Source organism: Aspergillus multicolor (assembly GCF_047715735.1).
Source record: "Aspergillus multicolor strain CBS 133.54 unplaced genomic scaffold BDW74scaffold_2, whole genome shotgun sequence".
NCBI lineage: Eukaryota > Fungi > Ascomycota > Eurotiomycetes > Eurotiales > Aspergillaceae > Aspergillus > Aspergillus multicolor.
In genome coordinates this window covers 2346921-2360306 of record NW_027395953.1, presented here as the reverse complement: position 1 = coordinate 2360306, position 13386 = coordinate 2346921, and the positions used below count along the sequence as shown (strand labels likewise).

General features: G+C 51.9%; 5 protein-coding genes across 5 annotated transcripts; 2 read left to right on the top strand and 3 right to left on the bottom strand.

Annotated features, from left to right (window-relative positions):
• Positions 1 to 154: 154 nt before the first annotated feature.
• Positions 155 to 2797, bottom strand: BDW74DRAFT_52008 (serine/threonine-protein kinase). Its single transcript, XM_073733035.1, has 6 exons — positions 2604 to 2797; positions 2376 to 2522; positions 1565 to 2327; positions 1090 to 1505; positions 673 to 1037; positions 155 to 614 (listed from the first exon to the last, which is right to left on the bottom strand). The coding sequence occupies exons 1-6, from the start codon at positions 2623 to 2625 to the stop codon at positions 405 to 407; spliced, it is 1923 nt and encodes a 640-aa protein (XP_073589175.1). The 5' UTR covers positions 2626 to 2797; the 3' UTR covers positions 155 to 404.
• Positions 2798 to 3381: 584 nt separating this feature from the next.
• Positions 3382 to 5608, top strand: adaB (chromatin-binding transcription regulator ADA2). The gene is made up of 3 exons (XM_073733034.1): positions 3382 to 3766; positions 3867 to 5258; positions 5317 to 5608. The coding sequence occupies exons 1-3, from the start codon at positions 3674 to 3676 to the stop codon at positions 5383 to 5385; spliced, it is 1554 nt and encodes a 517-aa protein (XP_073589174.1). The 5' UTR covers positions 3382 to 3673; the 3' UTR covers positions 5386 to 5608.
• A 250-nt stretch (positions 5609 to 5858) lies between these two features.
• On the top strand, positions 5859 to 6776 carry BDW74DRAFT_173903 (enoyl-CoA hydratase/isomerase family protein; the record flags this gene model as incomplete). Its single annotated transcript, XM_073727898.1, has 2 exons — positions 5859 to 6093; positions 6187 to 6776. 2 exons carry the CDS (start codon positions 5859 to 5861, stop codon positions 6774 to 6776), a joined length of 825 nt encoding a protein of 274 aa, XP_073589173.1.
• A 22-nt stretch (positions 6777 to 6798) lies between these two features.
• Positions 6799 to 8481, bottom strand: BDW74DRAFT_145072 (mannitol-1-phosphate 5-dehydrogenase). Its single transcript, XM_073723152.1, has one exon. The coding sequence runs from the start codon at positions 8280 to 8282 to the stop codon at positions 7122 to 7124; it is 1161 nt and encodes a 386-aa protein (XP_073589172.1). The 5' UTR covers positions 8283 to 8481; the 3' UTR covers positions 6799 to 7121.
• Positions 8482 to 10787: 2306 nt separating this feature from the next.
• Positions 10788 to 12184, bottom strand: BDW74DRAFT_173901 (phosphotransferase family protein; the record flags this gene model as incomplete). Its single annotated transcript, XM_073727897.1, has 4 exons — positions 10788 to 11377; positions 11450 to 11757; positions 11814 to 12028; positions 12092 to 12184. The coding sequence occupies 4 exons, from the start codon at positions 12182 to 12184 to the stop codon at positions 10788 to 10790; spliced, it is 1206 nt and encodes a 401-aa protein (XP_073589171.1).
• Positions 12185 to 13386: the final 1202 nt, after the last annotated feature.

Below are 13386 nucleotides of genomic sequence, written 5' to 3'. Positions count from 1 at the left end.
GACTAGTTTGGGTGAGCAGTCGACACAACAAGAAATGAGACGAAAAAGACCGATATGAAAGACGATACGTGCCTCCCTTCGCAACGTTACGAGACTGAAACCAGGAACTGACGCAGAGCCCAAGGATAGAGACATGTGCAGAAGGTATGGGAGAAGTGAATGCGTAGGATCCTGCCTGGATGTATCTTCGATGCAAGGATGAACAAATGAATAAAAGACACGACTCGCTCAAACTGAGATCACTGCCACGCACTAATCCAATGAGAAAAGGTATCCGGAAATAGACGAGAACCGGACGCGAGATAACAAGACGAAAAAAGTGGCAGGATATGCAAGGGTAAATTCAATGGGCTCCTCCGCGAGCCTGTTATGGGCGGTCGGCGAAGCAAGTCCGTCACTGATATCTAAAATCGGGAATCTTCGGGAATACTGGCGAAGGATGGATCCTTGACACTGCCACCAGCGTCGCCGAGACCAGCAACGGGGCGGTTGTAAGACCATCCCTCAAACTGCTGTTGCTGAGTCGAAGACAGCATGGGTCCGTCTACATATGAGTCTTTCGGAGCTTCGGAGGTGAACTCGACGTCGAAGTTCTTGGTGTCGCGGGCATCCGACTACAAATTCATCAGCAATCAGATATTCTGTCTTGGAGATCTGTGTCTGGCTACATACCACATTTGGTCGGAAGCTTGGCTCATACTTCCTCTGGAGCAGCTTACGCCAGTCAATGTTGGCGAAGAAGTGGTGAGACTTGATCTCCGCGGCACCATTGGCACCAAGTCGGCGATGAGGATCACGGTCAAGGAGCCGAGTAAGAAGATCCCTTGCAGCCGGGGGTACAATGTCGCTGCTTGGGAAGGTCAAAGGCTCCTGTAAAATCTTTCGATACATATCGTTTGTGTTCTCGTCGTAGAAAGGCGGGAGACCAGTCAGCATCTCATAGAGAAGCACACCAAGAGTCCACCAGTCAACGGTCTTGGTATAACCTTGGCCAAGGAGAAGCTCGGGAGCTAGATACTCTGGAGTTCCGCAGAATGCTGTAGCACGTTAGTTACCAGGCAAGAAAGAAAAAGTGTAAGTGTGCCATACTGTTTGTTCGATCTTCGTCTTTCATGTCCAGTTTGCACAAACCAAAGTCGCAGAGAGCAATATGTCCGGTGTAGTCGAGAAGAATGTTTTCGGGTTTCAGGTCGCGGTAGATGACCTTGAAGCCATGCAGACATTCAAGGGCACAAAGCAACTCGGCGGTATAGAAACGGGCTCGGTTGACGTCGAATCGTTGTTCCCGCTGAAGGTGGTGGAATAGCTCTCCACCGTTCACAAAAGCCAGAACGAAGTACAGCTTCTCAGGGGACTGGAAGGAAAACTTGAGAGGTACGATAAAAGGATTGTTGATCTGGGCGAGTACAGATCTTTCAGCGAGCGTATGCGTGACTTCCGACCGCGAGATGATGTGTGCTTTACGGATGGTCTTAAGAGCATAGATACGGCCCGTGTCCTTCTTCCTGCGGATGGGTTAGTAGATGTGGACTGGGCAATTTGGGTAGACTCGACGAGCACGTACATAACCTGCATGACCTTCCCAAAACTGCCCTTGCCGACGACCTTGAGCAGGTTGAAATCCTCCAGTTTTAGGCTGCGGTGCTTGCTCTCAACGAAAGATACGCTAATTTTGAGGGTTCCGGAACCGAACTGAAGGTCAAGCCATTCGGCGCCTACTTGTCCTAGGGCGCGTTCCTGTTCTGCGTGGGCCGAGGCGGCCTTCTGGTTGTCCTTCTTGCTCAACTTGGGGTCATCAACGTAGGGGTGAGTTTCCTCTTCAAATCGAGGATGAACTTTGACGGCGCCCAAGAAGATATCATCGTTCCGGCCGACACCTTGCCGAGCGGCAGGGTTGCGAAGGTACAGTTGGACGTTCAGGTCAGTCTTACGAGACACATCAAACTTGAACGCTGTATTGTCACCTGCCCAAAGGGGGTTTTCCGGGGATCCCGAAACTGCATCGACGAAGACTTGATTCTTATCGAAGTCTAGAAGGGCGTAAGGAAGGTACTTGGTTGAGTACCTACCGTGAATAGTCGGGGCCGCGTTAATGCCCGAGCTCGTTGATTGCGGACGGTTGCTTTGCACAAATGAGCCCGACTGAGACTGTGTAGAGTGAGAGGACGAAGAGCTAGGGCGCATTGCATAACCATTCTGGACATGCGAACTAAAGACCTGCTGATAATGCTGCGGAAGAGCGAAGCTGCGACCTTCATGGAGAGTGACGATCAAAATTCCAGGCTTCACGGGGGCCACAGGAGGGGAGACGAGCGATTCCGAAGCAGCTTTGTAAAACGTTAGGTACCCGGGATTTAGGATGACACGGGACATACCGATTCCGTTGGAGGATGCACTCGAGGAGATGGTCGGAGTCTGTGCGGCGACCGGTGTTTCTTCTCCGGATTCACCTTTTATAGTAGATGTGGAGGAGGAGCGTGTGAACGTTTGTGTTAAGGGCGCAAGGTGCGTCTCCTTGAGTTCTGATAAGAAGCAAATAGGTTAGTTTCTAATTCAGGAAAGGGGAGGGAGCGAGGGAGATATGGGAGACCAACTGAACATACTTTTGGTGATTTTCCAGGACATTGTGAAGGCGGCGGTCTGTTGTATCAAGGGAGGAGGGTGATTGATCCTGGAGAGACGAATTCGAGGCGACCCGGAAACTCAATCTGAGACCTCGGGGTGATTGAGGACAGCGAGAAGAGAGCGAAGACAAGCCGCTGAAAAGGAGAAAGAAGAGAAAGATAAGATCAAAAGCAGAAACCGATTCAGCGCTGACAATTGACGGAGAAATGAGGAGATGCACGCCCGCCACAGCCACAGCAGTCAGCAGTAGTAACACGCAGCGACAGGGACGATCAGGAACTGGTAGCGATTGGGACCCAACAAAGAGGATAGAGAAAGACAAGTCCAAATAGATGGACGAGGACGATGACTCGGAGATATAGGCAGTCTAGAGTGGCATATCTAGACCTGGGGAGAAAGGGCAAGAGAGCTGAAGGAACGAAACACAGGGACTGGTCAATAAATCAAGAGGGAGAGTTGAGAACAATTGTGATGGAGGCTGAAGAGGGGAAATCGACGGCTTTCCCGATGGGAGCGAACAAAGAGGGGGGGAAAAGCGGGTGAGGGACGCCACTGATTGGGTCTCCCTTTGGATGCCTGAGCCCAGAGGCGAAACTGGCCTTGTTCCTCAGGCACCTTACGCCACAGGGGCTGTACTCAGCTTGCCAAGAAATGTGAACTGGAGCACAGCCACCGCCTATGAGACTCGCCCACCAGGATTGAGCACTGAACATTGGTTGGGAGACAGGACAAATAGTCACATTATCAACATTGCTATCTGAAGCCACCAACACCATAAAAGTCCGAGTCACCGAGACCACTTTCCGGAATTCTAATTTTGGCGATCCGTCCCAGCCCTACGTACCGGTGTCAAATCGCTGGCCTGCCGCATATCCACTTAGTCAGCTGCGGAGACAGCAAGCATCCCTTTATCTCGACAACACCTGAGGTCGTTGATTACACTATTGCCTCTAGCTCGTCTAAACCGCCCTCTATCCTTACTGGAGGGCGCGTCAATTTCGTCGAAACGGATTTGGGCATCGCGGAGGATGAAAGGCCCCCGGGAGCGATGGGTGTAATAAGAAAGAAGACCGCTACACGCGGTACAGAAGCTGGCACTAAATATCACTGCGACGTCTGCTCTGTGGATGTCACCTCAACTGTAAGTCGCCTGAGTTTAATGGCAGAAAGCGATCTTGTTTCGTCTTCATCCTGTTCCGCCCCCTTTGGCCTGTCTCATCGTTGACCCTGTCGTGCGTTAGGTTCGCATATCATGCGCCCACCCGTCCTGTCCAGAATATGATCTTTGTGTGCCATGCTTCGCCGCCGGAGAGAAAACCAAGAATCATGACCCTTCTACACATCCGTTTCAAGTTATAGAACAGAATTCCGTGCCCATATTCCAAGAGGATTGGGGCGCCGACGAGGAGCTCTTGCTGTTGGAAGGCGCCGAGATCTATGGGTTGGGGTCATGGGCTGACATCGCGGACCATATTGGTGGCTATCGAACAAAGGAGGAAGTACGCGATCACTATCTGAGCACGTATGTTGACAGCCACCACTTTCCTCTGCCAGAGCGAGCCGATCCGGATGATACACGCCTACAAGATTCGATATCCAAGGAAGAATTCCAGTCTCGGAAGAAGCGGCGCATCGAGGAGCGCAAAGATGCGGCTAAGGCTGCTCCTCCTACTACGCCCAAGCAGAAGCCTACGGCTAGTGTACCCGCTTGCCACGAAGTCCAGGGTTACATGCCGGGGCGACTGGAGTTCGAGACGGAGTTTATGAACGATGCCGAAGAAGCCGTACAACACATGACGTTTGAACCTGGTGCGGGCGAGACCCCTAATGGCGAGACCGACGCCGAGATGGAGCTGAAGATGACCGTTGTGGACATATATAACACGCGCCTCACGGCGCGAACAGAGCGCAAAAAGATCTTATTCGAGCATAACCTCCTCGAGTACCGTAGGAACACAGCACTGGAGAAGAAGCGCACAAAAGAGGAACGAGATCTACTGAACAAGGCAAAGCCATTTGCCCGGATGATGAATCATGACGACTTTGAAGAATTTAACAAGGGCCTAGAATACGAGCACAACCTCCGGCTGGCCATCTCGCAACTTCAAGAGTGGCGGCAAATGGGAATCGGCGATCTCAAAGGAGGCGAGAAATACGAGCAAGAGAAGCAACAACGAGCTCAGCGGCTCATGCCGCAAGGGTCCTTCGACCGCTTCGCTAGCACACGCCCAAAGCAAAATCAACAACCCGAGCAGCCTACCGCTGCCAATCAACTAACGACGCCAGAGCTCCCATTACGGCTGCAAAAGGCCGCTGGCACACCTAAGGTACCGGAACCCAACGTTCCCATGAATGATTTCGACCGCATGTTTGCCGCGAACGGCGATGGAGCGGCTACGCCTCAACCCGCGAAAACCAAGTTCGTTGTTCAACCGCTGAACGGGGTTATTCCATGGAAGCTCGAAGCAGAAGGCGCACCAGATCTCCATCTGCTTACAAAAGAGGAAGTGGAGCTCTGCGATGTCCTTCATGTCCAGCCGAAACCGTACCTAGTGATCAAGGAGACACTACTAAAGGAATCAATGAAGGCTGGAGGGAGCTTGAAGAAGAAGGATGCGCGGGCTCTTTGCAAAGTATGCTTTACCCGTCCCCTCGACATAACAGTGCATCACTAACCACTTACCGGATCAGATCGACGGCAACAAGTCAAGTCGGATATTCGATTTCATGGTGCACAGCGGGTGGATCAACAAGGGGTAATACACTATGCTTCAGGCGGCTTTTGTTTAATGTTCAGAGTTTATTTGTCTGCTTCTATTACACATTGTATATACAGCGCCGGAGAGGTGAAGGAGTGGGGAGTTGCAGGCGTTGAGACACGAATGGTCACGAATCTTGAGTATACATAGAAGCTACCTTAGCTTATGTAGCCTCGAAATATACCCTTCAATCAGATACATCGGTATCCTGATAATCAGCAAAGAACCAAGACCAACTGAACCCAGTATTCAGTAAGAATGGACATGGTAGACTCGGACTCTTCCCCGCAACAAAGGTTCCCCTAGGAACCTCGGCAACTCGCCAACCCCAGCTCCCCCCGGACTCTTCATAAAAACTACGTTTTTCTACTTAGACGCTACATCTAGCGCAGAAAAAATCCACTCTCTATGTTTCTCAGCTAATGCTCAAATCAAAAAACTAACAACCATCACGAATTCTTCTTGCTAATCAACATGTCTCCCGCATTCAAAACGCCCCCACCAAAGCCCCAACACAGCACCCTCTCCTTCCCCACACCAACAATCCTCCTCGTCACGCTCTCGCGCCCAAAGGACCTCAACTGCATCAACTCAACCGGCCACGCCGAGCTCCACGAGATCTGGGAATGGATGGACGAAGAGCCCTCGCTCCGCGTCGGGATCATCACCGGTGAGGGGCGGGCGTTTTGTGCGGGGGCTGATTTGAAGGGTACATTACACACCTCCTACTCCCTTTTTTGCTTTCCCCGGGGCTTTGATTGCATTACAGGGGAAACAACTGGCTGACATGAACTATGAGCAGAATGGAACGCCAGCACGCAGTCCTCCAAACCGCGGAGCCCAATGCCCCTCAGCGGCTTCGGGGGGCTTTCGCGACGAAGCGGGAAGAAGCCTATCATGGCTGCCGTGAATGGGCTATGTCTAGGTGGAGGCTGCGAGATGGTCACGAATACGGATATAGTGATTGCGTCGGAGAAGGCGTTCTTTGGATTCCCGGAGGTGCAGCGCGGGGTCGTTGCTTGGGCCGGCGCGCTGCCGCGGATTGTGAGGACGGTGGGTAGGCAGCGGGCGATGGAGATGGTGCTTACGGGGCGGAGGGTAGAGGCGAAGGAAGCCGAGAAGTGGGGATTTGTAAATGAAGTTGTTGCTGCTGAAAAGGTGCTCGAGAGGGCAGTTGAAGTTGCGGCGCAGATCGCGGCGAACAGTCCTGATGCGGTGGTCGTGAGCAGAGAAGGAGTAAAAATGGGATGGGAGGGGGTTAGTGCTGAGGAAGGGACCCGGTTGCACGTTGAGCACTGGGAGAAGAAGCTGAATGCTGGCGAGAATATAAAAGAGGGCCTGAGGGCTTTCGTGGAAAAGAGGAAGCCGGAATGGAAGGAGAGTAAGTTATAAATGGAGGCTTACGAAGAGGAAGTTGACTTGATATCATTTTCATCATTCATTAGCTTAGTGCTCTGCACATAAGCGATTACATACAATCATAACGCTAAAACCGAAATTCCATAGTACATGAAAACCCATGCCGAGACCATATTCGCCGTATTCCATGCACAATCAAGTTCCGTCCTGCGGCCAGACATGTTCAGCGACGTTTGGAGAAGAAACTCGCCCGGGGACCTTTAAATCCGTGATCGAGTCGGCGCCCTTCATGGCAGGTAAGTTTGTGTCCGAAACGAGAATAGAAAGGGTGATGTTGTGACAACGAGGAGCTGAGACAACTTTGCTGGGGTGTTGATCCTACTTGGACTCTTGCTGAACGGTCCTGACACGTTCAAGCACGTGGGAATACAGAGGGTGGTCCTTCTCGAGCTCGGTCAGGTGGCTGGTGGCTTCCTCGGCGGACTTCTCCTTGAGAATCTGGGCGAGCTCCTTGCTCTCTTCGTCACCCTCGACGTCCTGGAAGCGAAGGGCTTGCTCAATAGCACCGAGCAGAGCATCGAACTTCAGACCACGCTCAGCAAGCTGGGAGGCGGGTCCGATAAAGCGCTCGTTGCGGGAGAGTTTGCGCAGTGGAGCGCGACCCACACGCTCAACGCCGTCCTCGAGGTAGGGGTTGGAGATACGGCTGACAATCTTGTCGACATATTCCTTCTGTTCCTTCTCGGAAATACCGTGCTTGTTGATGATCAAAGTGGCAGTCTCTTCGAGGACCTTGTGGACAGTCTCACGGATCTGAGTGTCCTGGAGCGCATCGGCGATTGTCTTCTTGCCAGCAAGGTGGCCGTAGTAGGCGGTCGTGGCGTGTCCGGTATTGACAGTGAAGAGCTTGCGTTCGATGTAGGGGTCGAGCTTGTCCACCCAGTGGATGGCAGAGACGTTGGGAGGCGCAACACCCTTCTCCTTGAAGGGAGTCTGCTCAACAACCCATTCCCAGTACTTCTCGATGCGGACGTTGAGGCCATTGTTGGGAGGCTGGTTAGGAACGATGCGGTCAATAGCGCAGTTGGCGAAAACGGCACGCTCAGAGAGGGACTCGGGCTTGGCCTTCTTCTCAATGTGGCCGCGGAGGGTGTCGGTGGCATTGATAGCGTTCTCGCAAGCAATGACAGTCAGAGGGTGTGATACGCTGCGGGAGTCGAGACCCTTGGCAATGACAGGAGCGATGAATTGAAGAACTCGGGGACCGACAGCGCAGGTCACGATGTCGGCGGTAGCAATCTCCTGGACAACGTCGTCTTCTTGAGACTTGGAGTTGAGGGCGCGGTAGTTGGTGATAGTCTTCTTCTTCTCACCATCTTCGCTGATCTCAGTGATCTCGTATGAGGGGGTCTTTTGAATAGAGGTGATAAGGTCGTCGACAACGTCGACAAAGACGACTTCGTAGCCGGCCTCGTGGAGGAACTCTCCAACGAAGCCACGGCCGATGTTACCGCCACCAAAGTGAATAGCTTTGCCCATTGTGATAGGATGTGTTATGCAGGTATTTAGAGAAGGTGTGTGTTCAGGTAACTTGAGGTAGGAAGGTGAGATGATAGATGGAGAGGATGGGTGGGGGTATTGGTTGGCTGTGTTCTGAGGAATGTGAAGATGAGGAGGCAATTAGGCTGGGCGGGGGAGGGGTTATATAGACAAGAAGCGGGAGGCAGCCAAACAAGGAATCGACGATGAAAGAATAGAGAAGGAGCGCACAGAGTGGAGCGGTGAGTCGAAACAGAAGTGCAATTGAGACCAATGATGACAGCGTCGCAGCCTGAGTCTAAGAACTGAGAAGGTCATAGCCATAGTCCGTATTCCCACGGTGGAGCCGGTCGTTATCCATTGCATCAGGACGGAGCACCGGCCATTCACGCGCCCTCTGATTAGCTCCAATATAGACTGTAGATCTGGGGTCCATGAAAACAGGATTCCTCCTTGCTGCGACTACCGTTATCACTGCCGTCAGTATTGACTCGAACGGGTTGAGTCTACAACTGAACTGGTGCCCAGTCAGTCACACCCGCCGTTTGTGCTACATGCAATGCTGAGCTGCCCAACGCTCCTGGTCGTGTCGGAAATTGCAACCGTCGAGCCGGAACAAAGAGCCCGCTGCGGATCCGAGGCCACCAGAGCCCATAGCCCATAGCGCGATATAGCGCTCTCAGATATCGCCCTACTACTACTCTAGAATCTGTACGGTGTACTCCGTAGGGTGCAGACATCTCAAGCATCGAACCTACCTGCACCGCCAGATCATGACGTTCGTACCTGGCTATACTTCATGAGGCCGACCCACCGTTTGAGGCTGCCTTGTTCTCCTTTCACAGACACCGCCGAGACTGAAGTCATAAAATGTTTGCTATAGTCGAGACTCAGGTCGGTGTCGTCATCGGCCGGTCGGTTCCACATGTGACATAATGGGTGCCTGAGGCTGCCGTTGGTATCACAGCCATCTGGACTCCCTGTCAGCATTCTGACTATCCATAGCATCCTGCAGCCAAAGTTGGAGCTCTCCTTCTCTCGCTCTGGCCCCTGCCAAAACCGCGAAACCTCTCGGAGCTTTGCAGCTGCTCGAATCACTCCAGCACGCACGCTCTTTGACGTGCATTCGGGGTTCTTCTGTGGGTCTGTTTCTCTCACAACTACAGCCAATCCCGAAACACTTTCGACTCTCTTCAGGCCACTGTAACGGGCCCGTCCGCGGCCGTTCACAATGGGCTCCATCGAGCATTCAACCTCAAGCCTGAGATAAATTCTTTTCTCTTCCGTTCGGTTCGCCGCGCTTCCCTTTGTATGGTCCCATTACGCCTGGCTCTATCTCGACCCTTCTACCCTACGAAGCTCTTCTCGCAAACCGCAAGTCGTTCCTTAGGCTGCCGCTGGCCGAGGTACCATCAGCCAATCCCATCGCGAGACGGAGTTCCTCCCGAAACCACCCGCTGCCGGTGATAGCCTCACCTATCGTGGCTTTTTCACGCTTTGGTGATCCGGAATAATCCCCATTAGTGCCTTTATCACGGCTGACTCCGCTCCGTCTGGTTCAACCTCGTCCAACCCAGCGAATAAAATGCCGTCTCTCCCCCCGACATTGGTCCGCCAGGCACCACTAGCCACAAGGAAACGAGCTGGATGCCCGTCTTTGAGTTAGTTTCTAAGAGAACAAAACCCCTCTTCGTTTGCAGTTGGCTACCCGAAGGGCAGTGTTACCCTTCTCAGGCCAGCGTCTGGAAATATCCTCGACTCTCACCGGAGCAGTAACGGCCGGGTCCAATAACTGAGTTGAGGAAGTGCGGCATTTTGGTGGATTGGTTGTGGCCCCAGTATACTAGGGTAGGGAGAATGCCCTTGTACTGGACTGCGAGATAGAAAACCGCCTTTGCTGGGGCCACCATTTGTACTGACAGTGTCGGATGCGGTTTCTTGAGTCACCTATTTTGTCTTCTCAAAATAGACAATATGGTGAGCGGCAAAAGCTGTTGTTTGTCTTACATTTGCTGAGCATCAAGACAGAATTAGACCGCCCTCGCGCTCTCCAACAAACCAACGAAGATCTTGTCATTTTGCCGATGCCCAGGTAAATCAAGCAGAGGAATGGCGTTGAGCCAGCCTCGGTTTGTTGACCATCTGGAACCCTGGCCTAATTTTCAACTCAGGAGGAGATGGTATTTAGACTAATTTTACAACCAGGGCGGGCTGCAGCAAGCCTGAAAAGAGTCCTGAAAGCCATTTGGTGCAGTCACAAACGCGGTGGTGGGCAGAACACCAACCTTACAGCAACTGCAGTGTGGGAACTCCCAAGCATGAAGCTTCCAGCACCGGCTTACTGTTTGCCCATTAGGCAAAATATACACAGTTTTGTCGTATTCGTCTTTTTTGCTGGATTTGGTTCATATGCAGTCTTAAATGTGCTCTGCTTTAACTTTCCGAATTGACGCCAAGGCGAAAACAAGACGGCATCGAGGAGGACGAACTCTGACTCGGAGCTTCTCATGGTTCCAATCCGAACCTACTGATAATCTGGCTGAGACGTTTATCATGACGATTTTGCTCCAGCATGTCCGCTTTCCAAACTCCCCACTCTGAGCCCTCCACACCAAATGCAGCCCAGATGCCGCGAATCAATAGGAGCGTCTCATTCCAAGAGAAATCAACGTCAAGACCTAAAAGGAATTTCCACAGTTTTTCATCTCTAGTCATAATATCCGCCAAGTCATCTGCTCCCTTGATTCTCATGCAGCTGGCTAATGCTTGGTCGAGGAATGTCAAAGACGAAATGCCATTGTACAAATCCTCCATCTCTGCTGTCACCAGTGACGTTCCAAATGCTTCACTGCCAGGAACGACTCGAGCCATTTGCCAATCTATAATTCCAGTGGTATTCAGGTCGTCGTCCACCATCAAATGATCCCCCTTGTCATCGACATGTTTGATATAAAACTGTTCTGGGCCATCTGCTAGATTTAAGTCAGATTGTGCGAGGACTGGCACCTTGGACTTCAGAATTGCAAAGAGGAGGTAGGCATTCACAGGAAACGCCGTAAAGAGCTGTCCATCGGCAATGAGGGCCATATTCTGTTCTGCGAACGACGCATAATACTACCCAGCGGTATTGAACGGCCCTATCAGACTTAAGACAAGAAACCGCTCACTGGCAAGTGCAGAGACCGTTGGCCGTGATGGCAACGGACCTGGGAGAAGAGACCCAGCCTGGGAAAATGGATAGCGGCGCAGCTCTATGAGGATTTCTGCCAACCCATCCCACACTTTCTTTTTGTCCTTTTCATCCGCAAACGGCTTCCCGCGCGGTCCTTGCATGTTCCAAGGCCTACCAGGCAATTTTTCCATCAGGATATAGCTAACGCCAACCTGGTTATCCTCCCCGCCGGCAATGCCGTACCCAAATACCCGCGGTGCAGGCACCTTCGTGGCCTTGAGAAACTTAAGCGTAGCGTATTCGCTGCGAACGAGGTAGTCGATTAGCTGTTGTGGGATGCCCCCGTCCATTCGGGGCACTCGGATAAGCAACTTTCGTTTGTCTCGGGGTTGCCGTCATCGTCCTCGAAGCGAATCCGTGCATGGTAGTTCGCACCGCCCATGAGGGACCCGCGTCCCCATGGCGGAGGGTGTTCGACCTTGCATTCCCGACCGCCGTTTAGCTCTGAAGCACGCTTGAAGAGGGCCTGCTCATTGATTCCGGCGCGAAGGGCTTGGACTTCGATGGGGAACGCCTACCGCATCTTCGCGCGTATGAATAGGCGGACAACGATGCCCTGCGCATGGTCGATGTCTACATCGCTCGCAGGGCCCGAAACCTCGGACCGTTGGAAGCTTGAGCCTTCGAGATCGCAGGTAAAGAACCTATCCATCGCAGGTATCCAGGTCATGATGAGAACAAGTGGGTGAGTGATTCAATGAAACAAAGCCTGTGCGGGGTATCCTTTTTATACACCCTTGTCTACAACTTACAGGGTGAGCGCCCAGCGGGTGTACATTACGGCCCTTGGGTCCGGAGCATAATTCAGGGAAGCTCTAGGATCAAACGACGGTTACTTGCGTTATTTGAGTGTCCATGGCCAGTGAGGATTTTGCTCTATACCTCAGCCCCCACCTAATTCCGGATCCCTGGTCGTAGCCGTAGTCGGGCGTGCGATCGCACCCACTCTGCTCCACTGATAAACAACACCCCCTGCTAGCAATCCTACCTTAATTTGAGCTTCTCTAGACCTAAGGTCAAGTTCTAATTCAGAAGATTCTTGACTTCAAATCATTGAGGGCGCTGTGTTGGCCCTCGTCCGTTCATGGCAAACGTGCAGGTGGAAACTACGCGATATAGGTAGCTCCCGCTTCACCTATCAACGCCTCCTTTCTGAGCGCGACTGAGTCTAGGTAATAATGGCGATATATTGCAACTGAGGGAAGAGCGAATATGTTTCCTTCATAAGAAGATACTCTAGGATTCTAGTCGTCTCATAGTCAATGGGTGAAAAGTTTAGCATGAAAGAAGTGCAAATATATATATGTTTTCGCCCGCTTAATCAGACCGCTCGAAGTAGGGTAGAATATATCTAGGGCAACATCAGCTAAGAATTAAATAATTGAAAATACTCCACAATGATAGTGTAATGAAGTAAGAAGAAGAGAACTAGGCAAAATGGACAGGACGTTCTCCTTGTCGACTGGATTTAGCTATTCCGCCGAGACATCGCTGGATGCTCGGTGGCATAAAGAAGATTAAGTATCACCACCACACATTGTAGTCTTATATTATCATACGGCAAGGTTAAAGCCTGACCATGAAGGCTATCAGCGATGTTAAGCCGAAGAAGGACAGCCACGAAGAAAGACATCCCATTCCCATCATATCGGGACACTCGCTCAGTGCTTCCAGAATTTACGACGGGTAACCAGCTGTCTTGTTCTTTGACAGGCTCGCTCCTCAATGTGGCTAGGGACATCATTGAAGGAGCGGAGGTCCATAAGATGGCTATAGATACTGGCGAAGCCATTTGAGTGCTGACGAGTGCTATGATATTATCGGACAAAGTGCATGGGTCAAGAAGCTTTTTTACAGAGGGAAGCATAGATG